The 26,775-nt window shown below is 34.7% G+C and overlaps 1 protein-coding gene across 7 annotated transcripts in view; it reads right to left on the minus strand.

Annotated features, from left to right (window-relative positions):
- Positions 1 to 26,775, minus strand: part of TBC1D32 (TBC1 domain family member 32) — an 89,704-nt gene that overhangs the window by 38,498 nt on the left and 24,431 nt on the right. For 4 of the 7 annotated variants that reach the window (XR_012041462.1, XM_072855766.1, XM_072855764.1 and 1 more), the window contains 11 exons: positions 24,284 to 24,366; positions 22,455 to 22,593; positions 21,674 to 21,761; positions 20,029 to 20,147; positions 19,269 to 19,385; positions 17,398 to 17,493; positions 15,752 to 15,840; positions 5,980 to 6,054; positions 3,746 to 3,868; positions 2,421 to 2,529; positions 1,474 to 1,567 (listed from right to left, as the gene is read on the minus strand). Coding sequence is in view for 6 of the 7 variants with exons in the window: in XM_072855766.1 (XP_072711867.1) it covers positions 1,474 to 1,567; positions 2,421 to 2,529; positions 3,746 to 3,868; positions 5,980 to 6,054; positions 15,752 to 15,840; positions 17,398 to 17,493; positions 19,269 to 19,385; positions 20,029 to 20,147; positions 21,674 to 21,761; positions 22,455 to 22,593; positions 24,284 to 24,366 (1,132 nt within the window). In the remaining variant the exon portion in view is untranslated. The remainder of the gene's footprint in view (positions 1 to 1,473; positions 1,568 to 2,420; positions 2,530 to 3,745; positions 3,869 to 5,979; positions 6,055 to 15,751; positions 15,841 to 17,397; positions 17,494 to 19,268; positions 19,386 to 20,028; positions 20,148 to 21,673; positions 21,762 to 22,454; positions 22,594 to 24,283; positions 24,367 to 26,775) is intronic. The other 3 variants (XM_072855767.1, XM_072855765.1, XM_072855768.1) reach the window with 3 other exon arrangements.

A 26,775-nucleotide genomic window follows, 5' to 3' on the forward strand; every position in this document is an offset into this window, starting at 1 on the left:
TTTTATGAATTTCATTCTTTTTATTTTTGATCTATTTATTCTGATACTTTCTTTCAAAATAACTTACACATCCTGAAAGCTTCAGTCTGGCAAATCAGATATTCACAGTTTGGTGGAAGAATCTTTTTTTTTTTTAAATGAGAACTGAAATTGAACACTTTCGATGTTTTGTTTTCCTTTTTTCATTCTCAAACAGCAAACACAAAATATTTTGTTTGACTATGAAACTAAATGTTCTGTTCATTTTTCAGTTATATGGTCTTTTACTTCAGTTACCTTTAACATAAAAAATGCCATTTCTAATAAAAATATTTCAATACTTCATCACACACATTTGAAAACCTTTGAAACTTCATTTCAGCAAATTTACTGTTAGTCAAAAAATTTTACCCTAGCTTTCCTGGCTAGTCGTCATCCAGAAAAGTGACAACTACAATCTCCATTCCATTATCCCACTTGTTAATGATGAGCAATAGAATTGCTCTGAACAGGAGAACAGGGAGGTGAATATGCTTTTCCAGTCCAAGAGCAATACTACCTGCCTCCTTGAAGGCATATTTAAAGCAACTGGGCACACACTTTACGGTGATTTGATTGTTGTCTTATGAAAATTGCCTTGGGAAGCCTGGAACAGTACTACCAAAGCTGAGACACAGAAAACTCCCTTCTTTTGTAACTACACGGCCTTTCCTCTTGTCAGAGGAGGGAATCACCTTTTTTTTTTGTTTTTTTTCTAGATATTTAAACAGACTATTTTGTATTCTACAGTTAATGTAGAATTTCTATCACTTTTGAAAATCTATATCTGCTAAGGAAATTCACAAATAATTTCTAATAAGTACATTTCAAGGATACAGCAAACATGAACAAACACAAAGACTGATTTATTTACTATAAACCCTTCATCAGATTCTTTTGCATTGTCTATGCAAATTAAAACCTTAAAAAGGTTCCTCTGTATGAATTAAACTGCTTTGCCTAGATAGTTCTTCAAAGGATTCTTCAGTCTGCCCACATTCCAAATTGATGTTCAGTGTGGAAACCAACTATCCTAAACGCTGTCTATTTCACACACCACCAAGCTTTGTAAACACAGGGATCTGAATCACTAAAATAGCGTACAAAAAATTTGTAGCTTAACCATACTGTCTTGCTTCAGTTACTAGAGAGATGATATAAATACATCTCATGAGTCACCCACCTGAGATGAGCCAAAAGGTTAATCTTGAAGTCTGCATAAGAATTAGATTACTAAACAGAGCTTTGCAGATTGACAGTTGCATAAAGCCAGACAAGCAAAACCAAATGAACTTATTTAGCTACAAATGCAGCCAACAATAAAAAATCCTTAAGTACTTATGAAATTATAATCTGGGGGGTGGAGGGGTGGAGGGTGGGGAGGAAGGAAAAAAAATTTAAAATCGACAAAGATGCTTGTTTGACATACATACTGCTTGTATGCTTTGTATGTACCTTGTCTGAATTCAGCTTTCATAGGAATTTCTGCAAGATAGCATTTTGGCAAAGGGAATGATGAAAACATTGGCCAAGGATATGGATCACTGCCCTAGAAACAGGACCAGAAAGAAATTAATTTAGGAGAAGAATTAAGAAGCACTTGCTCAATTAACACACAGGTAAAGTTCCAGAATTATTGCCTATGCACCAAAATTATGCTTGAGAATACAATTTGCAATGAGATACTCCATAACTAAAAAAAAAAAGTTAAAGGATACAAAATCCAAAAAGCATTTGAGCCAGATTTTTTTCCAGTATATACCACTGACAGTTTTGATTTTACAGTTCTTTTTTTCAACCAAAAAGGAAATTGCAGTTTTTATAAAAATAAAAAACCACAAAACTGTATTTCCAATTTTATACATTGATCTAGCTGTCTTTGCTGTGCTGACAGTAATTTGCATTTCATCTTTATAACACTGACAGCCAGTGAGAAGCAGAACATTTAAAGGAGCTGCTTAACACAAACTGTATTGTTAGAACATCGATGAAAGCTCCAGGTATTAGATACTGCAGATGAAAACCCAAGCACAGAAAAAATATCAAATAAAGGGAAGATATAACAAATGGAAAGCTAATAAAGAAAACACAGAAATATATAAGTAAAAAATAGACAAATTGCATTCACTTTTATAGTAGGAAAAGTAACACTGAAATGGAGCAATGTAAACATTTCATCTGAACGTGATATATCCTAGGCACATGCCAATCCCCAGATAGAGGGAACAATGTATTTTTTCAGTGTATCACTTCTTAAAAATTTTAGCTCTTTATAAAGCTAAAGGTAGACTGGTATTTCTTAATGTTAAATAATTTTCCACATGCTGAATTATCAGAAAAAATGTTCAATTAATGAAGGCAGGAGCTATGGAAAGAGAAACTGTTAAACTTTATATTCTAACCTTATCTAGTACTCTCAAAGGCAAAATCCTTTCTTGTGGTCCTCCAATCAGATTTATCCTTACAAGAACATGGTTTCTCTCCACTGATAGGCCATCAATTATAAAATCTCTGGGAAAAAAACAAACAAAACCCAAAAAACTCCACAAAGTCAGAACCACTTTGATTTATGAGCTCTTTAATTCAGAAAACTTTAATGAGCAAGGATACCTTGAGAGACATATCAGAGTTAAAACACAACCTGGAAAACACATAGGCATCAAGAAATAAACAGAAACATAAAGTACTTTGAGATGTCTGCAAGCATTATCCTAACTTTGTACTTCCCTACCTACTGCTGATTGGAAACATCTGAGCAATTACTGGACACAAAAGAGTAGAAAACTTCACAAGCTTTGTTATGCCCACATGCTCAGAATTAGGGAACAGACAGTTAATAGACCATCAAAATTTACTCCTTATTTGGCCTACCAGCAAATTTCTGCTGTCACAAATAAGCAGTTATTCACAACTTAACACGCAGCCAACTTGCTGTCTGAAGCCCAAGGTGCAAAACTTTTTAAAAGGAATAAAAATCAGTTTTTATACACCAAGTGTCTTACAACTTTTTCCTCAGTAAGAAAATAGTAGGTTTCATCCTCAAACAGTATATAACAATCACCTATATCTGCTGAGATTTCACCCATACTGTTTGATTTAAACTCTGTACTGGTCCCATATAGCAAACAGTAAGTAGAAAGTTCTCAAAATTCAGCATGCTGAGAGAAAGGACATAAAGTCTGTGACTAAATGACTGTCCACTTCTGTCCCAAAAATACACTTTTCCTTTTGAAAGGATGCATTGTGCAATTTTATTTAGAAGTCAGCAATGGAAAGTCACAGGAGAGTCGACTGACTTATAAATAAATAAAAAAAAACCCAAACCCAAAAAGCCAAAGTATTGATGATGCCTTTAATTCATAAACATTAAAGCAATACCCTAATTTTGTATTATATTCATAACATAAAAGAATAATATAGAATAAAAATAAAAAGGCATACTTACATCCACAAATTTTGCACTCTTTTTTTTTTTTAAGAAATAAGATTAACACAAATAAAAATGAGAAAAATATTTGCTTTTTTATTTCTTAATGCTTTTGAGGTGGACATGGGAGAAAGAACAAGACTGTTATATCTTTTCATAATTTAAGATTGATGACAAACCTGCATGTAAGTAAACTTACGCACATTAGAAGCCAACTTGAGTGAGAGCATTTGTATGTTTAAAGCCACCAAGGACAAAAGTCTGATAGTTAAAATAACATTTACATTAGTCACTTCTTACCCTGGTCCTTCGGAAGTTTCTGTGACATTTTCCTCCTGAGCAGTTAGTAAAACTTGTGACACCTTATACTGAGTCTCCAAGAGTAAAAGGGTATTGAGCTCACAGCATAGCACATTTAACAACCTGCAGAAGGACACATTGAAATGATAGCACATCAGTCAGGAATCCAGTAATGCAGAGTAAGACAAAGGCGAACATGTTTATGAGATCTCAAAATAAAAAAAATAAAAAATAAAAAAAAACAAAAAAAACCCCAAGAAACCAAAAACCTTGAAGTGTCTGAAAAATACCCAGAATGAACTGGGTCAGGAACACTTTTATATCCTTTTTAGCCACTCAAGTGGCACAGCCTTGAGCAAACAGGGAATGGTTCCCAACAGAGTTTTGATGTGCACTGAACAATCAGAGAAAATATTCACTGGTCAGCTCAGTCTGCTTTTGAGTTTATATCACAGAATAACAAAAGTAACACAGACTTAATGGGACATTCTACGTGAAATGTGAAGCAATTATACAATAATAGGTTGGTAAGGCAACTCAGAATCAGGTTGTCCGAAGGGTGGGGGGGGTGGGGGGAGATAAAAATACATTTTTCCTTTAGAAAACAGGCTTTTAAGCACTTCTGTACAATCAAATTTAACACAGTTCAAAAGCAGTAAAGGATTTAACACGTAACAAAAAAAACCAAATTAAGTCTGATCAGCATTATATTTTGCATTCACATAAGACTTGATATGAACTAGAGAACACATATTGTTTGAAATTTGTAGTCTGTTAGTCAATGCTTATTTTCTTCCATGTAATTCCCAATATGCTTCTACTGACAATAGCAAAAAATTTGCAAGCCATTCTCTGAATAATTTAACACCTGCAAATTCACACAATTGTGGCCAAGGATTAAATAGTCAAGATGATAATATGTCATCTTTTTCTCTGTTGCTTTTTTAATATAGCTTGATCTGGTCCATATCAGTCCTCTTTAAGTTTTATTTATTTTACGTTAACTATTTCCTGACATTGATTTGTTCTCAGTACTCTTCTAAATCACAGAAGAAGAAATGACAGTTCAACTATATTTTTTTTAATTATTACATAGAAGAAAAATCCACAAAAAAAGCACTTGAAACCATTATGAAGATGGACCATTTCTTCTGTTAAGTATGATGACTTCAAATGGCAAAAGAACCTGTTTTCCATCAGCTAAAAACCACTTGGGAAAAGACTGATGGCTGAGAATGCTTATAACATCTCCTCTGGTACCCAAGGCAGAGAAAAAAAATAAAACAAACCATAAGCAAATACAATTAGGTAGAAGAGATAGTGGTAGGATAAATGACAAAGTATATGAGATCTAACATGAGCAGCCTCTGCTGGGGCATTCAAACGAAATTTTCATCTACATGGAAAAATCCATTTAAAAGTGCCTTCACTGAAGTACAGATATTTGGTTAAAGGTAATATTCCATTGTTTTACCTTCCAAAGTCATAAATGTATAGACTAAAGTTTGAAACAAAAAAATCACATTTTATAGTGTGAATATTTGTGAGCATGCTTGAATATGGCTGTGGAGTTGGGTTTTTTTTGTTTTTAATTGCATTTGGAACATAAGAATTGGATTAGGCCACCCAGCTCAATATTCTATCTATAAGGAGTGCATCGTTATGAAAAGGTATAAAACCTTACAGATATAATACAATAAAATCAAAGCATATCTGAGATATATTTAATTTTTTTTTTAAAAGGAGAAGATAGAATTCCCAACCTAAATGTTGCTGAAAATTGGAAGATATGCTTTGACGTAAGGTCTTGTACCTGACAAGGTATAACGCCATGCAACAGTACAGGCCGGTGACTGACCAGTTGGAAAGCAGCTTTGCAGACAAGGACCTGGGGGCCCTGGTGGACAATAGGTTGAACGTGAGACAGCAACATGCCCTTGAAGGCCAACAGCATCCTGGGCTGTGTAAGGAAGAGCACTGCCAGAAGTTCATGTGAGGGAGGTGACCCTTCTCCTCTGTCAGTACTGGTGAGGTCATATCTGGAGTGCTGGGTCCAGTTCTGGGCTTCCCAGTAAAAGAATGACATGGACACACTGGAGCAAGTCCAGCAAAGGGCCACGAAGAGGACTAAGGGCTTGGGCCATCTGACATAGGGAAAGAAGCTGAGAGAGCTGGGGCTGCTCAGCTTGGAGAAGAGAAGGCTCAGGGGAGATCTTGTCAATGTACAGAAATACCTGACAGGAGGGAATGAAGAAGATGGAGCCAGTCTCTTCTCAGTGGTACCCAGTGAAAGGACAACAGGCAATTGGCTTGGATTGAAACACAGGAAATTCCATTTTAACATACTGTGACAGTGGTGAAACAGTGTAACAGGTTGCCCAGAGATGCTGCAGAATCGCTAGCCTTGGAGATATTCTAAACTAGACTGGACACAGCCCTGAGCAATGCTCTCTAGTCGAACCCACTTTGAGCAGAGCAGTTGGACTACACAATCTTCAACCTCCCTTTCAATCCCAATTCTATAATTCTGTGAAAATTACTAACAAGATATACCATATTCCCAGGAACAAACTGCAATACAGGTAAAATAAAAGGCTATCTGAAGGCAGTCTTTTATAGAACAGTAATTTTTAAAAAATTCAGAAAAATCAAAATACATATCATAGTTGTGAAAATACGGTAGTAATAAGTAATTTTGTTTCTGAATTCTGCATTTCCTGTCCTATGTCATCGCTGTCTTTCTTGGAGGGTGCTCCCTGGATTCTCCCCCTTCACCTATAATTTTACAACTAATACTTCACTGTAGAAATCTCTAGTCTGAAAGAAGGCATGCTAACTAGTACTTGTATACCTATGTAAACTGACTATCTCCTTGGTTTTGGTAGGTGGAATCATAATGACTTCTTTAATTACGGCAGAACAGAAGGTCCTTCACAGGATATAAAACAGCTAGTAAATAATTCCAGCTGCTAAAAACCCCTTAATTTTATGTTGCCTCTCTAAATTTTTTCACCTGAAAATAATATAATTAAACCACCTATGAATTTCTCCAAGTTGCTAAAAACACCCATATGAGGATAGCTTATTATCATATTTCTCAATATTTTTTCTATGAGTTCCTTTTAAGAACACAAAATAATATTATATTCCCTGTACTCCCATTTTCTCAGTTGTCTTTTTTTTTCCCAGCTTCAAATCATACCCCTCTCAAACACCACCTTTATTATGGTAAACCCAATTCTAGTTTTCTGCAGTTCTCACCACGCTCCCATAGATACTCCCTTCTTCCTTACTTTCATAACATACGTTCTTTCCAAAGCCAACCTGATGCTCTGTCCTCACTTCAGGGATGCCTGCAAATGCTCATCTGGCAGTGAAAGATGCAAGATACTGTTCTTGGATACAGTAGTTGTAATTGTCTGTGGTGGGCTGACACCAGCCAGCAACTAAGCACTCACCCAGTTGCTTGCTCACTCCCCACCTCCCACAAGCAGAGCAATGCCTACCCAGTCTCTGAGCAATGGCTACCTGCAAGACCAGCCCCCCACCCCCCCAGTTTTTATTGCTGAGCCTGATGTTATATGGTATGGAACATCCCCCTGGTCAATTCAGGTCAGCCGTCCCAGCTCCGTTCATTCCCAGCCTCTTGCACAGCCCTAGCCTACTTGCTGGGGAGTGGGGGGGGGGGGGAAAAAGAAAGCCCTGTTGCTGAACAGTGCTTGCGCAGTGTCAGCCAAAACACGGGTGTGTTATCAATACTGTTTTAGTCACAAATCCAAAACAAAGCACCATGTGGGTTGCTATGAAGAAAATTAACTCCATCCCAGCCAGTACATAGTCCTAGCTAAAGAAGATAAAATTTCATACTATAAGCAGAAGTCCATCCACCATACGGAAGAAAGAAACGGGCACATCCAAAGTAACCTATACTGCAATCTCAGTAATATATGTGTTCAGGCAGCGTACAGTGGCTAACCAAACCTGAAATGCTTGTGTCTATGCTGTCTATAAGGTGTTCCAGTGATGTGACCCCAAAATGGTGGGCTAAACTGGTCTTTAGTAAAAGGTTTTCTTTTGGCTTGCAGTTACTGCATTCTATAGATACAGGCATGGCTGATTCAGGCCACTGCAAAATATACAGCATGACACTTGTAGAGAGCTCAGCTATGGGACAAGGTAAGGTCTTTCTTTCTCTCCCAGAAATCAGTATTAAAAACGTAAGCGGGAAAAAAACGAGGACTGGAACCTCTTTGCAGTAGCAGGACCTCCTTCTTGCTAAATGAATATGTATACCGACAGAGAAACCCAAAGCAAAATTATCATTAAATAATTTCAGCGTTGTCATCATGGAGGACAGCCTCAAAATGTTTAACATCAGAGCCTACATTACCAATTTGATTTATTCTTTATTATGCTTTGAGTAACAGCCTGAGCTCCAATGAGAACGCTGATCCAAACAGCAAGTGGCAATTACTATCACGTGTGCCAGACCAGTAGGCAAAGGCAAATGGCTAGCAAAAAAAAAAAAAAATCCAAAAGCTACCTAGTCAGCGTTAGAACACAAGGGGCACTTAGAAGCTTCAGCCATGCAAAGCTTTGCATACTGCCTTTGCAGACTGAACAAAGGGCATCAGTAATGAGCAGAGAGAACGTGCCTCTGCATGTGGTCTTTCTAAAGAATCAAGGCTTTTAACTGTCCCACTGAAGGCAATGCTCATAGTGGTTTTGAAAAATATGAGATCTTCTGGATACAGAGTATTTATCAATACCCTGAGTTACACCTCCGATGCCTGGGGCACTGGAAGCTACTACCTCAGGGCAGTCATGTTTCTCCCAGTAAGAAAACTCAGGGACTAATGTATTCCTTACAATGTTTTCCACATGAAAAGATTTTCAAAAGAGCACCTCCAGCACTTTAGCTACCCAATGTACTTCCAAATCACATGTAATGTGATTGCTAATGGTAAAAGAGTTTCCCTAGCTAAACAAAAATGCTTTTCATGAGCATCACTTGCCAGCCTAGAGGACTCAGAAGTGAAGCAGATTTTAAATTGCAGGAAGTGAAGCGTTTTAATTTCCCTCAGTGAAGCAAAGAAAAAAAACATCAACAAATACGTGACAATCCTATCACAGAATCTGCTGTTCATATTTTATTATTTATAAATTGTTTTAAATTAATAAACCTAACAAACTTCTATTAACATGTAAACTAACAAAAAACTGAATTAACTGTATAACTACAACTACACAATGTGGAAGCATGCCAACATAATCCTGTTGCAAATGCCCATCACTACTAATGTAGACTCTGTCCTCTTTTACCTTTGGATTATTAAACAGGGGTCAAAGATTTACAAGACACATGCACTCTCCAGTGTTCACTACTGCAGAAGTCTTTTCCCTCACACACATCCAGCACGCACACCTGGAAGGAAGAGGTTCGTTTCCAAATAACTGTATATCACTTACTAAATAGAAAACACACTTAAAATAATAGAAAAGGGCTCATTAATTAATTATTAACTCAATCAATTCTCCTTATTTAATTGAAAAACGGTTGGTAGGAAATAACTGGAGGACTACATAGTCTTTCATGCTTCCATCACAAGAATTCAAATCTGGTAGATTCGGAGGAAGAAATAAATACTGTCAGGCTCAATTCCTCCTCTCTCTCACCACACTCCTCCCTCCCCTTGAGAGGAGGAACTCTATGAACATGGCTTTCTTCTGTTGACAAAGACATAAGGATGTTGAATGCCACAGGATGTGGCATGAGAAGGGTTTCTTCAGTACGTCCAGCCAATAGCATCATAAATGTTGTTGCAAGAGCAGATGTACCAGCCAGTTGTTCAAATGTTAGTGATCAAAAAGATTCACCAGTGACATTAGACAACACTGTTCATGGCCTATGACAGTATATTTAAAACAAAGATACGTGGAAAGCAAGAGGTACAGACTTGTTTCTGGTTCTGCAAGGAAGATGGAAAAGAAAATATGAAACTAGTAAAAGAATGCCATGTTTTCTAAAGGGGAAACTGAACTTGTTTAAAACCAGTTTTAAATAAAAAGTCTTGCTTCAATTTATAATGAATGAGATTTTAAAGAATTACATACGAACATCTTCAAAAAGCTTCTGCTACTCATAATGCTTTTTAATAAAGAGAAAGAGGGGATAAATCTAAATAATCTAAATAGCATATTGACCTGAGGAAAAGGAATTATCAGGGTTTGTATCTTCTACCTTTAGAAAACAAGATAATTAATGTTCCTTCCATTGTGTTGCAATCATTAAAATCACACGTTCTCTTAATTAACAATACACATAATGTAAGTACAATTAAGGGAACAAATTATTTCATATGCTGAAGCTACCTCATTATTAAAATGCAATTATATGTAAGAGGGTGTGTTTACAATGCAGATGAAAACATAATGGAAAAGAATGCATGGGTGTTTATTATCTGCATTTCCTAAACCCACAAAATTGTCTCTTGCCTATCATGTTTGTTCATCTCCCAGCTCCTGTAGGATTTAATTCATTCACCTGGATTTCACGGGAGTGCAATAGATGAAATTTTGACTAACACATACTGCTTTGAGGCAAATTTCAAGATGCTGATTGATTTTGATGTCAATATAGTATAAGCCATTTAAATTCTTTTTCCTAAATCTTCCTCTAACTAGTTTTGTAGGCCAACAGAAATAGATACAATGCATTTTTATAATCTTCTGCACCCATTCAGCAAGTAAGAAAATGAGTATTATAAGAAAAAATATATTCACCATGATATTTCATATGACAACAAAAATGTGACTTAACAATGTCAACATATTTATTATACAAATCTGAAAATAACAAGCCAATATTATTTTTCTATCTGTAGCAGGCTCTGTAGCTCTACAATCCTGAGGCTGATATTGATGAACATGTGACTTAGACTAGTATTTACAATTTTCCATAATTCCACAGAAACATAAATGCATTTAGAAGATTCACACAGAGCACTATAAGAAATACTCCTTTTTCAGCCTTACCTTACACAGGCCTAAAATAAATCTATTTTTCATTGCAGTTCAAATTACGATTCTACAAAATAGGTTATCTTCAGATATCTCTAACGCTAAGCAAGCACATTCTGTCTTTAAAATCAAACAGTCCCAATTTGCATATCTGAAGGAAAAGTATTTTACTCTCAGAGTTTTCCAGGTATTTTCCTGCAGAAAGTCAAACCCTTGAACAGAGTGCTGTCATTGCTTTGACACCCACTAGCGTGAGGTGTTTCAGTGAACAAGTGTGGGGCTAACAAAGATTCTTCTGATTCGGAATGCACATACAAAAGATCTTTTGACCTCACAATATTTAGGAGTTTTGTTGACTTATGGCCAAAATAAGCCACTGGGGGAAAAAAAGGGGAAAAAAAATTCGATAGTGGCATATGTATATAAGATAGCCAAAGGAAGAAAGGGTTGTTTTTTTTTCTTTAAAGTATTCAGATGCCTATTACTGCCATATTATATCAACAAAAAAAAAAAAGGGAGGGGGGGGGGGAATTCCAGGAACAGTATGTGTTATAAACGTACTTTGTTAAATGAGGGGAATTTTTGCAAAGCTGCCTGTAGACCAGCTCTGATCCCCTCCCACTGCCCACAGCCTATGTCTATTCCCAGTAATGCTGTTTCTTCTGTTTTTTATGCAAGCCAACACTGATTGAGTATCTTTGAATTTATTCTGGAATATTGGTACTTTTTAGGGATGAGGGGTTGGTTATCGAAGGTAAAAATTTGGTATTTTGCCACGCTTTAATCCAGCTAACAACACAGTGTCACTAACATTCACAGAAAATTCAGTTTCTGAAAAGACAGAACAGCAATATGTAAATGCCTGAATAATGCTTTAGGCAGAGACTTTGACAATATATATATTATGCATATATTTTCTTGGCAGGCTGTAAAAACTCACAACTCATGGATGTATTCACTGTACTGAAATACTAGATAAGTTGCCTTGATGCCATATAATTTATCAGTCTGAAAGAAAAAGTATGTTATCGCTGTTTACTTAATTCCTTTGTTAATATAAGTTACAGAGATTTAAAGAGCTTGGCCTTGAAAGGGAGGTGGCTAAGACCTCCAGTGTCACACCTTTATGAAAACTGGTCTTTCTCACATCCAATAACTTATAAGATCAATGGGTACACCTGTATCAGAGAAATAAAGCTGATCATTAAATTAAGAAAATTCTCTGTGTTTAGTATGTTAAAAATTTATTACTTTGATTACTGCTGTGAATTCCCATTCTCTAGGATTTGTGCTCTGATGGCAATTTAAATTCAGAATCTTCTGAAATAGAAAGACTATTGAGAATTTTTGCATCAGTTCCTCTGCACCAAGATTTTCAAGCTGTAAAAAAGAGTGGCTCAGACAGCCTTCAGTATTCTTTTATCAATCAATATTGGCTGATTGAGAGACTTCCTGCTTCTAAATAAGTACAAATCTGCTTTGAACTTGAAAGTTTAACTGACAGTTTGAAAATCTTTCTTTATACAAGTTAGGAACTATTTATATACTGCCACTTTTCTATTCTTATCTCCAACTTCTTGCCTAAAGTTTTCCTTTAATAATTAATAATAATAACAATAATATTTTTTTAAAAAATTAGTTGAAAAGGACCTTCAAATGTATAAATCTTGTCCTAGAAGCATGCAATACCCACAATTAAAGGAATACCAGACCAGTGTCTGTGAAACTACTGAAGAAGAATCCTAGGCCAAGATACTTCCAAGTTAAGAATTACAAAAAAACAGATTCGTACTAGGCTATAGCTTGCTGTGGAACTCAGTATTTCACCTTGGTCCCACAGGACCTAGTCTGTATGAATGCACCCTAGGGAGCATTCTTTACAGACTGAGAGATATTGGCTATGCAAAACCATAACTAGCTTCCCTATGTTTTCCCTTTGATTTCTACTGCATGCACACTGCTTTTCAGAGCAGGCAAGCTTGAAAAGGAAAGTTGACAGCAGAGCCTCTGCAGGACTGTCCTTCAAAATATTAGTTCAGCATTCATACTTATTCAAAATGAAAACAATCATCCACCAGAAAATGCAATATTAATATTAAAAACAAATAGATACACTTGTGTTTTTTTGATTAAACAGACTGTGGAAATACCTATATATTTTAAGTTTTGTATGTAGTTACACAGATAGTAACCAAAATAATTTTAAGTCACTGAAGCACAGTATACACATGAAGAAAAATGTAGTTGTTAATTGCAAACGTTGCTTAACATTCAAGTAAGCAAATTTGTAACTCTTTTGAACAATAAAAGTGGGTTACAGGACCTCAGAGTATAACCTATAAGTTAAACAGATCTGAAGTTCAGCACTCAGCTCTGGGTGAGCCACATGTACAATGATACCTGATCAAATAAAGTATATGGCTGTGTAGAGCTGTGAATTATTAAAGAATGTGGGTGTGGCTGTACTATTGGCATTAAGTCTAGCAGAAAAAAGTGTTCCTAGACAAATGTTTCACCAAAATCATTTGGTCACACAAGTGTTCGGTTTTTCAATGTTGCAGTTAACATAAACATTTAAATATTTTATTTCTACATAGCAGCAAAGAGAAATGTAGATCTTTTGCTCTTTCTAATTAAAACTTTCTAAATTTTCAGATCTGTTAAGCATCTGATATTATTTGATTAACTGCTGCTGAATTTGGTATTCTTGATGGAATTTGGACAAGGAGCAAACCAACAACACAAGGCAAGGTTCGCTTTAGAGGACACAGATGTCTGCAGTCAGCAGCGCTCACAGAAAAGCTCATGGAACTTGGTTTCAAAAGGTATTTAAAATGAACTGTATACCTCTCATATTCAGATAATATAGCCTAGGGTTTCTTGCATGCCTTAATACTGTAAACAATACAGTAAGCATGACAAATTCCAGAATCATCCAGAATTCTGGTATCATTTTAATAGGGAACTTTGAATAACTATGTAATAATAAAAATTCTCTTTGTGCAGGCAGTTGAAATAGTCATAATAAAAGGCTTATATGTGGAAATTCTCCATTATTTGCAAAAAAACATTTGTACAGCAAGCCCCACGCGCTCAAGAGAAGCCATTTAATCAATAAGAAAACACAGTCTTACATTATCTGTGGTATACACAGGCCCATACTAAAATCCCTAGAATTCTATCTTCCTTTCTTTTATAGGAGAGACAATGAAAGGCAGGGGGGAAGGGAATAGGGCTTTTGAAGAATAAAACAAAAAAGACTGAATCTGTTAAAAATGAAGTTAAATATGAGGTCCTAGGTATCACTGAGATTCCAAAACTCCCTGCAGAACACAAAGCCTCTATTGAAAATTATATTCAAATGTTTTAAATATTTGTCCTTTATCTGATTACTACTTAATCACTAAGATATCTACTTTTTGAGTAGGTTTCCACACTGAAAATACTTCTTAGTCTTTGCTTGAAATCTGGCAGCTTAACTGGATTTTCACTTGGTTTTTGACTTTGTCAGCGTCCAGCAGAAAATGTCATTACCGCAGTGAACTCTGAAGCTCACCTTATCTGTGTAACAATATAGCTTCTTTTACATGGTTACAGGTGAGCTTGTTACGTTACAACGCTCATATGTGTAGTTATGGGTAGCTCTGTTGCTTCACAGGGTATAGGCCTTGTTGAAAATATTGTAAGCATTCTACACAACTTCAACACATGATTCATATGTTTGTGTACGTCTCTGTCTTACAGCATGGAAGTCAACGCTTATGCAATCAGATTGAATAATTCATTTTTGCCTATACCTTACAAGGGTTCCTAATATCATTGTAGGAGAAATCTGTTCTTTTACGTTGAAAAGGTAGAACACAATCTAAAAGCAAACTATTGTTTTAAACTGTAAAACATCTCATTTTCCCCTATCCCTAATTAAATAAATGGGAGTTCTGTCAAGCTTTTTATGGAATCAGTATAATTCTAAATGAAGAATAATGTCTTATTTTTCAAATTTCATCTTAGGACTTCTCATTCCTACCCAACTAGTGATTTCCCCCAAAACAGCATTTATAAATTCTGATTTATACAACAAAATTGTATATCTTCCAACTCCAAATTCTGCCACTGTCCATCTCCTCCATGCTCATCCTTATCAGCAAATTATACTGTATCTTATGGTTATTAATACATAGTATGAAATAATTTTACTGTGATATCAAAGTACAAATACAGCTGCAGAAAGCTAATGTTGCAGTACTTAATCAATCAGGCTATATCTTGCACAAGCAAGGTTATAAAAGTTTTCCACACTATGAAGTACAATCCAGCAGATCTTTATTTTCAATTGCACAAAATATGTTCATCACAAAAATGTGAATTCAAGGATTTAGATATTCAACTTTGGAAAACAGAAAAAAATGCAAAAACTAATTTCAATGTTAAAATATTATAAAGCACTTAATATTACAAAACATGAGCATGACAGTGCGATCATATTTTAAGTGTTCCTTCAGGTTCTAGAAATATTTGGGATCAAATGGTACTCTCCTTCTCAAAATAAGTTTTGGTGAAATTGGTGATAATTAAAAAAATACATTAAAAAAAATTGTAATTACAGGGAGACTAGATAAACCCAATTGATATAAACATGGTAAAAAATACTTTGTTAATTTTACTATTTTGGTATGATTTTTGTTTTATGCACTACAATGAATGTACCACATGTTCTTTTCAATCAACTACGCAAAATAACAACATGCAATTTCTATTACTGCTTATCATATTACTATATATGCGTTTACAGGTAATAAGATTAGATTCATTGCCATTCTCATTTTGTAGGCCATTTTTCATTTAATCTTATGTTAAAAAAAGGGTGAATTTCACCTTCATGCATAATGAAAACCAAACAATGTTATCTTATCAGAAGCAACACATCCAAGCATGTTATATCCTATTTAGTTAATGTGACCAGAGAATAAAAAATGAACATCTTACCTCAGACCAAAGATATGTGACTGTTCATAACTGAATAAAGAACGAATTTTAGCTTCTGAATTCAAAATTATAAGCCTGTCAATAATATCCTGCCAAAGGAAGACAAATGTAAAAAACTCATGTATGATTTTATATATTATGCACACAGTAGTTTCATAGGGATGTTTACTATAAAATGAAAAGTATTATTAAAACGCACATTGAAATTATTTCTGTAAGAAGAGGTGCTTTCCACCATAAAAGTCAATGGCAAAAAGAAACCATACAGAAGGTTAGGGGGGAAAAAAAATCTCAGTTAAAAAAAAAAAAAAAACACTAAACATACAAAAAGATCCTAGCATATCAAGTATCCTAGTTCTTATTTAGTACTAAACCACAACAAAAATGTTAAACAGTTTGTTGTATGTTTGAAGTGTGTATACACGTATTTTAATGAAAAGAAGAGCAAATCCTTTAGGATAATACTCTTTCTAACACTGGTTAGTACTACATGCTTCAAAACATGGCCATTTATTCTCAGTGTAGCAAGGCTTGGCTTGGATGTTGAGGCTTACATCTTTCATCCTGCAGCACCTCATGTAATAGACAACAACCTGTGGCTGCTTCCCACTTCTTCCACAAATCCAACCTAATTATCTTCCCCTCTGGTTCACTGCATATCCAAACTGCTTCTGAAGATACAGTTTCATTAAAAGACTAACAAATGCATAAAAAACATTCACTGATGTTATCATCTCAGAGCCAGATTGCTGTGCTATGGTCAGAAGAAACAAACTACAAAGTCCTTATAGGCTTTATTTATTCTGGATTAAATCCAAACTTTTAGTTTCCATATTTAAGAAGTATAGTCTCAGAGACAGCAGAGAGAGTTATTATTCAACTGCTTAGATCAATGAGTCATTTCAATATGATACGAGAGAAAAGTTAGGATCCCTACTTTCATGAAATCAACCAAAGCTCTGGTGTTCAACACAGAGAAAAGTAAACACCACAAGTAAAACTCCCAGTAGTCGAAAAAAAATCTAGAACTTGTCAAAGTAAACTTCTTCATACAATGCATTCTTATTTAAAATACAGTGAAACCATATTAGATTTTTTGCGGCAGTAGGGGAGAGGGCTGTGAAGAATGCACTTTTTCCACATAGTATGTTCACAATAAAATTCACAATAAAACAATTCAACACAGACCTCAAGGCTGTTCATAAAATCGGTAATGCAAGCAATTGATTTGTTTGGGGTTTAAGGCTTTTTAGATACTTGTATATATAAAGAGTTAAATGCCAAGGGATATTTCTCTGCCAACAACCTCCTCTCATCTATAATTCAAAGCCTGGAGCCTGCAAAAGAGTATAAAGAGGAGGCACAGAGAGAGGACTATTGAGAAAGCAGACCAATCTCTGATTTGGGATATTAGGAAGGAAGTTAATGAACAAGGTCCAACACAAGGTCCAATCAGAAAAATGTGCAGATAGATCTGCACTGCTCAACTACAGAGCATAGCTTAAATATTACAGGTAGGATGTCATCTACTTTGAATACTTAAGATACACCACCTAAATATAAGATTCTCCATAATTACTGCAAAAAAACCCAACCAATTCCACCTGCTTTAACATGTCTGTCAAAGCTACAGATCTGTAGGGTACCTTCCAAGCTAGATTCCCTTGCATATGTGTACTGTAGAACCTCTCAAAGGAAGAGTGGAGACAGGCAGAAGGACCCCGATTCATCTGCTCCATTTTCTAAAATATTTTTATATGGCAAAAAGAGTAAAAAAAAAATTGGCATGTATTAAGAAAAATTTTCCAAAGGGCACAAAATAACAACCTGATTAGTCAACAGTTAAAAGTAGTAAAAGCCCAACTGATAATCTGTTCAGTCAATGATGCAACAAATTAGCCAAAAATACAAAGGAGGAAAAAAATGTTTAAATCCTATGTATTTAAGAAATAAAGGGCATACAAAGATGACTAAGTTCTGTGCATTATCAAATACAGTTCAGCATAAATATTACAAGTCAGATTCTGTGGCAATGTGACATGATTCAAAAATATAGAAAAACAAAGCACACAGAGCAATGAGGTCTTCTAACCAAACCTTCTAGTGGCACCAAAATTGCTCTTACTTTGCTTTCTAACCATAGTTACATCTGGTCAAACCTTTTATGTTTAGCTTTCTGCAATCACTGCCCAAAAACATGGTTATAACAAATCTATATGTCTGCTTAACCCCAGAAGTTTTCCAAGTACTTAGACTTTGCCATTATATGTTAAATTAACATTAGATGAACTATTTCCCTTCTGTTAACTACATAATCTTGGATGTCCAGTTTAGGCTTACAAAACCCACTGTTGCACAGTAGTTAAGTGAGACAAATCCCATCCAAGACATCTTTAACTGTTCAGGGAACTTCGAACAATTGTGACAGTATTGCTATTTCTGGAAACCTAGAGAATTCCATCAAAACATTGAAATGCCTCAAAAGCCAAAACAACATAGGCTTTCAAAGTCAGAAAAATCATTACTTTAAGATCCACCCCAAGCTGAAAGGTCTCAAATATGTATCACCTTCAACATACATCTATCTCCCCTACTCCCAGTGCCTCAGAAAACTTGATGACTGAACAGAACTATCCATTGGTGGACACACCAACATTGAGTGGATTGGAGAAATGAAATTTATCTTCCCATTTCCTCCTGAAGTCATCAAAACAGTATTATAAAAAAGAACTACAAAAATACCTTCCAAACATAACATACACTATTATGACGTACTCTGTCTAAACAACTTAAACTACCACCAATCCAGAGCTTGTGCTACACAAACACTTTAACACAAGAGCAATGCAAAGTGCTATCTCATTAGAAAAAAATCTGATTTGAACTGCCACTCGAGGTCACAGATTAAATTTGCCTGTGCTTTGTAGATGAGAAGAACTAATGGATTGCAGTTGGACAAACTAATACAAAATAATACTAAATAATACTAATGGTAATACTATTTTTCTTAGAAATGAAATATGCCTTAATCAGTAACTTTCCCATTAGTGATTTATTCTGTGTGTGAATCATCTGTGCTATTAAGAAAGCCTGAGGTTTTTTGTTTATTTTTTTTTTAAATCCACAGATAGTGTGATAGAGCAATATTATATAAAATACAAGTATAGATATCTTCCAGCATTTTCCAGCATGTAACTGCATGCACATACAGAGGTGTTTATGTGTGTCACTTGTTTTATCATGGAAAAACACAATTCCAACACAAGCCAGGAAAGATGATCTTTAAATTAGGCATCAAATTTTATATTATCTTTAGGATTTCAAAATGAAAATTTAGGTCAACATGAAGTGATATGTGCATATACTGCCCTCATGCTGTATATAATACAAAATGCAGAAAATTTCAAAATCTTTCAGTAAGAAGAAAAAACTTATTCTATTATTACAGTAACATTTTCTCAGGAAAAATGTCTTCACAGAGTATTTATTTTTCTTTCAAAATAAAAACTATACTTACAATAATATCTGTAGGTACTTCGCGGAGTGAATACATTGGTTTATTTGGTATGTCTTGTTTACTCAGGAGCTCAAAAACTGCAGGGTAAGTGAGCAAGTTTATCAGAGTCAGAAAAGACTAGAGAAAGAAAAAAAGGGGGGGAAAAAGGGAATGTTAATCAGTTAAGTATAACCAAGTAAATGTTAACAATTATTTGCCATTTCCTTTAAGTTTGTTCTTATTCTTCTTTGTAGGCTGAACGTGACATACATAGAGCTGCCCAAACTAAGACTGCAAACCCTGGCAGGTGTCTATATAATCTAAAAGGGCTGTGAAATAAAAAGTGTCTGTAAAATATGTATTATCTATCAAATTGTACATTGACCTATCTATCAAATTGAAAATTGTAATATTTTCATTATCACATAATTCTAAAATCTAGAGACACAGCATACTCTAAAACACATCACTCTCCCTGATCTTACTACAGTAATCAAAGACATGAACTGATGGCCAGTATTTTAAGACTTTCACTTTTGTCATGATTGTTATTTATTATTTTATATTGACTTTAATGGATCCTTAGCATTGTGACCTGCCATACAATGCAAGAATCCTTTCAATCAGTCATCACTTGACTATTGTATTATACTAATTTTGCCCCACATATCAAGAAGCAGGTAAATTTGCAATAAAAATTTACAGAAAGGTATGTATCATCCTATGTGAAATACAGCACTTTTTTTTCCATGCCAATACAGAAGATTAAGTAATTTCTCACCTTCTGACAGCTTTGGTCAATAGCGTCAACTGGAGTAGATTTGGGTTGGGTTACTCTCAAATCATCTTTTCCACACTCCAAAAGAGCCCATAATTCAGTTACAAGTGCCTTTATAAAGCCTAAAACAAATTTTTGTTCTAATCATGAGAATGGCAGGAATACCAGAAAAACAATTTTTATATTAAAAAACATTTTACACCACAATTCTAACTCAGATTCTCAAATTTCTCTATGTTGTGGACTAAAATTTCACAAGACAGACTGCCTGAGGGTTACTCTCCCTGCTATTCTCAATCCTTTAGTCAAACTATCTTTCTACAGCGGTCTGCTTATATTCAATCGAAAATCTACAGCAACAGTTTGCAAAGACTATTATACTAGAGCAGGATGATATTTAGGTATCTTCCATGTAAATGAGCTGCTGACTTTCTTTAACAAGTTATCTGCTACAGATAAAGGCTTAGCTAGTATTGGCTCTGTGATTTTAAAAATACAGATTTACTATAGCTCATTTATAAATGAAAACATATGACAATGAAAAGTTAAGGACTGAAAAAATCTTTTTAAGAGAAGCACTACTAGCTGAATTTAAAATGTTAAATATTAAAATAGAAGAGGAAAGAGAGCCATCTGACTCTGAAATCTCCAAATGTAAGTTACAGGCTTAATACAAACTTTACATACATTACACAACCTCCTCTCAGGGTTGAAAAATCCATGTCGATTACTTTTGGTCTACCATTTGTCTTTGACGGCAAGGCCCATAAGAAGCAACTCGCCTGAGAACCTTAAACAGGACAGGTGGGTTACTCCTCAAACAGATCTGCCCCCTGTTTTCTGAAAGATCCCAGAGCCATAAATAATAAGCAATTAACAGTCAGTTTCCTTGACTGGCAGAATTTGCTTGCATTTCTGACAGTCTTCCAGTCAAGTCATTTTTATTACACACCAGCCCCTTCTAGATACTCAGAGAGAATATTTGTAACTTATGGACTTCCTTAGCAACCTAAGATGGTACCTCTACTTTATTGATAACATTCTAGTTTTAACATAACAACTACCTAGACCGCTGGGTGGTATGGCAACAGTTGAGTTATCTGAGAATGAATCTGAAGGGACTTTGTGGTATAGGCTGACATATGAGAAGAATCATCAATTCAGACAATCTCAATTCCATCTCACTATTGTATAAGACCGCTGATGAGATTCAGGCCTTTGCAGTTTCTCACTCTTTGAGCAGTCAGTAACCATGGAAACATACATACAAATTACAGAAATCAACAGTTATTAATTCTGATCTGTAGATCAATAAGAAGAACTTGCAAATTGTTAGCAACTTATTTTTTAACAGATATAAATGTCTTCATGCACATACAGGAAATTTCTGGAAACCCAAACCAATTTTGCATAATGTAAGGAAACAAAAAAAAAAACCAAACCCTGCATCAAGGTAAGTGAATGACTTAAAAGTTGGAAAGAATAAACTTCCATCAAGAAGAAATCAATAGACATTTAAGTGGTCTTTGCTAATACTGCACAATTATTCCACTCAGTTGATCATTTTTAACATCTTTCTCACCATCTTTTTCTAATATGCAAGACTACAGCATGTAACCATTCATAACAACATCATTCTTCAATTTACCTGAACTCTGTAGAGCTACTGCACCTCTTGGTGTTGTTGCCATTTGTGTAACAATCACTCTATTACCAAACTCTTCATACTCATTTGTCTGTTAGTAACAAATGCAAAAGCACAGTGTTATTTATTCAGAGGGCACAAAACTCTCAAATGATCTCTTAAATATTGATCTTTCCTACACTTGTTTACAGAATTTAATCCACTGTATGGTTGGACTTGAACAGTTCATGGATATTACCCTCTACAGACTTACCAGGGTCAGATTCCAAACCAAACATCTTTATCAAGTATCTTATAAAAATTTAAATGCAAAACACTATGGTTGAGACACGTAACATCAGCAAAGAATAAAAACACTAGTATTATAATGTTTTTTGCACACATTCAGTAAGATGTCTGTAACGTTTTTCTCCTAAAATGCATATTATCCAATTTTTGGTTATATTTCAAGTATCATCTAGCATATCTAGATTTCAATATCACCTACCAATTTGGTCTAGAAAAATCTGCACTTAGGAGAAAAAAAGAAAAAATATTTGCTTAGCATTTCAAAATTTACAGTAAAAAGTCAGAAAAATAAATATATGACTGACATTCTGAAGATGAGTAACATCCAACAAACTTAAATCAGTGTGGCACCAATATCAAAGATTATAAGCTACATTTTAAATTCATTTCAGCAAAAATTAAGTGACAAAATGGTTTCTGGATTTATTTTCTTTCTTCTTTTATTTATTATAATCATTAAAAGAAAGAAAAGCTGTACAGACTCTGTAATGCTTACCTGGATTTTTTTTGATAAACTGCTGAACATAAAGTTCACACAGTCATTCATGGCACCTGTACTATGAAGCAGAAATAGTCCTTTGGGTGTGGCAGAAAAATTTAGCAAGGCATCTAACAAAGTTTCTTCCCATAACAAACTGCAAGAGTAGCAAAATAATAATTAAAAAAGATACGTAAAAAAGCATGGGAAAAAAGAAGAACTACAGTTCCTGACTTTGAAAAACAACAACACTTCATTCACTGGACTCTACGTTTACTCTATATATTTACTCTGTGTTAGTTTAAAAAAAGCATTTGGGAAAGTTATAATATGTATTAGACTGTATTTTGTACATTCAAACTCATACTGGCAAAACTAAGGTTAGGTAGGAACACAGAACAGAAAGATGATGCAATGGGGAACTCAAAAGACCCATGCCATCCTTAAATCTGCTTATGACTTACTATCTGACTCTAGACAAGTGTTTTAAGGTATTCATGTGGCAGTTACAAATTGGCAAAGCAGGCACAGAATTCCTCACTGATGTAAAAACACTAAGAGGAACTAATAAAAACTCACAGTTGAGGAGATAAAGGATCCTGCTAGAAATTAGTACAGAATTATGAAAATAAGGTGTTATATATACGCAACAGCTTCACGTACTAACAGCAGTAAATGGAAAATATTTTCTACTGACATGGCAGGAAGAACAGCAACTGCAAGAATAAAGTATGATGACACCCTCTGCCCTACAAAATATTCTATGCCCTAAAAAGAAAAGTGAAGCAATTACATCACCTTTGACTAGGTACCATCCCTGCAGGTATCACTAGACTCTTGTGATTCTGCTTGTCTAAAAGCAAATTTACTGGATTCTCATCTCTAGTTCTCATTTCCCATTTTTGACTCCTATCACCAGCAAGCAGCATGCAGCTTTTCTCGTAGCAGTCAACCATTACCCCAAACTTTAATCACTCCTGCAGAATCCCTGCCATGTCATGTTCAGAAGCAAAAATTTCACCCAGAAATATATCAGCATGACTTGTTCCATCGTTAAATGAAAAATCTAGATGCTAGGAGGAAATTGTAGCTTATGTCAATGGTAGTCATTAGTGACAACCTCCTCACTCAGGGCTTTGCATCCCTAGATTTCTTTTTACCACTGGATTTGAATTGCTATAACCAGTTCACATGTCACCACTACAGACTACAGTAATAACTGTTGAGGTATCTTTGCAAATTATACATGAAATCTCTGGTAAAGTACAAAGAAGAATCTACTTAATTAACTAGGTTCAGCACTAACACCAACATCACCCCGAATTTTCAGGCTCACAAATACTTGTATATTTCTCATGTTAATGCATACAAACATCTATAAAGGGACATTACATTTTAGTACAAAAGGAAGGATGTCTCAATATGCATCAGGCTTTCAGCCAGAATGCTGCCAATTTTGCTACATAATATTCTGAAGTGTAGATACCATTCAGCAGAACAGCATTTTAAATTAACACCACATCAAAGACATAAGATAAACTCTGACAGCTATTTTGTTTTATGCTTTCTAATTCACATTTTCCTCAAACCAATTCCTGTAGTCAGAGAGAATCAACTGTAAGTTAATTTTACATAGATTAGACAGAAGTCTGTAAGGCAAGAAAGTCCTGAAAGGTCAAGAACAATTTTGTTACTCTACTGAGACCTATGCTAGGATGACTTCACTCCCTTAACCTACCCCTATGCTTTTGGAAAAAAAACACAGGGTTGTAAGATGCCTCAATTGTGGATAAAGTAGCAGTGTGTGTTCATACTTGTGCATGTGCATAAAGTAAGCATCAACTTACATGTTTTTTGACTCTAGACTTATTGATGAAGTCGAGTCCGCACCAGTTACAGGAGTGGGTACTCTTTCTGAAAGCAAACTCGTCTGTGAAATAAAAAAATAAATAAATACCTCCTTACTGTTTATTTACACCATTTTTAAACTCCAGATCTTGCTCGTTCTCTTGTTATATATTAAAAAAATAGCAGTGGTCAGGTTGCAGTCTAGCCTTTGGCACAGAATACACTATTCCATTACATTTTTTATTCCAGAAAAGCTTTTTTTATAAACCGTTTTAAAGCTAGTACATTTTTTTAATTATTATTAAAGTTCTTAAAATAAAAAACTCTTTCTTTTTCCTTTTTAACTGGAGACTCCCAAAGCAAAAAATCAGCATTAAAAAAAAAAAAAAAGGTAAAAAAAAATCAGAAAGCAACTCTTTACTCCACTTCTGTCACAGGTAATGGAAATAACAGCCTCTGGAGTCACCAACTCAATACCAAATTTATTAAGTAATTCTGCCAATTTTTATTTTATTTATTTATAAATTATGTAAGTTTATCTATATCGGTATGGATATAATTAGAGCTACAGACATAGATAAATCTATATACATATTTTTATATTTGATAGTTTCTAATTTAAATGATATTTGAAAATAAAAACACTGCATATTTAAGATGAACGATTTAAGCTGTTTCATATTTCTAGGGATAAAAAGCATATTGCACCATTCAAATGAAAGTGAGCAGTCATTTACTCTCTTATAAACTTGATATAATAAATCCACAAAAGAGTCCTCTATTAAACTAGTCAGTTGTCCTGGATCTGTTAAGTTCCCCTTTTATTATCATCTGTACAAATTCTGTCCCAGAATTCCAGCAGAATCTGCCAAGAAAAAAATTGTTTCTCTATCGGTCTTAAAACTCCAGGAGACATGTAAAATAGCAGGAAACAAATTACCAGTCTATCCATTAAAAAATTGTCACTACTGAGTCCACCAAAGTACACCATTTTTGCTACACTATACATGGTAGAATATTTTATAAACTGCAGATGTTTTAAAATTGAACAACGACAGAAAATAATTTTAAAAGTAATCAAGATGGCAGAGTTGAAAATGTGCCTTTCCTGTACTAACTTGTCGATTCCTGAAGTCCTGAATATGTAGATTCCACTTCGGTCTCAATTTGACCTCGAAAGTGATGTGAAGAAATGGCATTTTGTCAGTTAAATGTTTCATGATTTTTTTTAAATTCAGCCTACTTATCTTGCATGTGCCAAAACAATTTGTCTAAATGATGTTCTATACCATAATAAAGGATTTTAATGTGCAAAGAAGTCTTTTGTGCATGTGCAAATGCTGTGGTGCTTTAGAGCAAATAACTGCAAATGCCCATCAAAAGCATATAACAGTCTGCCTGTGATAAACATCAAATAGAGTAACAGGTTAGTTTAAGCAAGACTGACTAGTTACACAATAGAAAAGCACAAAAAGACAGACAGATTGTTGAGTTATGTAAATTACAGCATGATTCAAGTGAACTAAACTCCTTAATTCAATAAAATCCTAAAGTTCTCAATGCAAGGAAGAACGTAAGTTTCAAAACCAGCGTTCTTTGATGAGAAACAGAGTTTACTGTGATATAATTATGACTGTAAGTAATAATATGTTTTATTTTCAATCAAAATGTATGCTTTCATGATAATATTCATATATAAAAGCAGTGAGAAATACCCACAAGCTGGTGATTTAAGTCTCTCTTCTATTCATATTCTATTTTTCTGATATTTTCTGCTTCAGTTTACATTGTGACTGTATTTTTTAAATTTCTAATCATAGTAAAAGCATACAGCATTTGACAGGAAGAATAGCTGTTCCATTCTCTTTCCCTTGCATTTAATCTCTCTCCTGCTTCCTCGCCTCCGAAAAGAATCTTTAGGTTTTTAGCCAATTTTTCCTTCCAGCTTGGTCTGATCCTTGTCTAAGAAAATATTTTACAATCACTGGAGGAAAAAAAAAGAGGTGGTTCCATTTTTCAGTATGAAGTGAAACAACACAGCTAAATTTTGGTTTTCCACTAAGAGTTCTAACAACTATAGTTTAAATACGCTTTCAGTTTAGCTGGAAGCCAAAGTTGAAGCTTTGTATGCTACCCTTACTTAAATGCTGCCAATGTTACGTTAATGATTCAAATGTTTGTTTGAATTTTACTTCACTGTGAACTTTTTGAAAACTGCTCTTGCAGCATCTGCTGTCATTTTTTCATCTTAACTAAATTTGTATAGTAATACATAAGAATTTTCACACTGCATATGGCTATCAGAATAATGAAAACAGAAAAGTTTAGTGAATAAAGCAGAGATTCATATACCTTGTTCAGTAAACTTATAACAGAAAGCAGAATACGCAGAACCGTTGGACCCAATCTCTTTCATGCAGAAAAAGCATTAGACTAGCAATCAAACTCAAGCTGAAGTACAGACCCTACACTTCATAAGGTATCCAAGTAC

This window comes from Ciconia boyciana, chromosome 3, assembly GCF_034638445.1.
Source record: "Ciconia boyciana chromosome 3, ASM3463844v1, whole genome shotgun sequence".
Classification (NCBI taxonomy): domain Eukaryota; kingdom Metazoa; phylum Chordata; class Aves; order Ciconiiformes; family Ciconiidae; genus Ciconia; species Ciconia boyciana.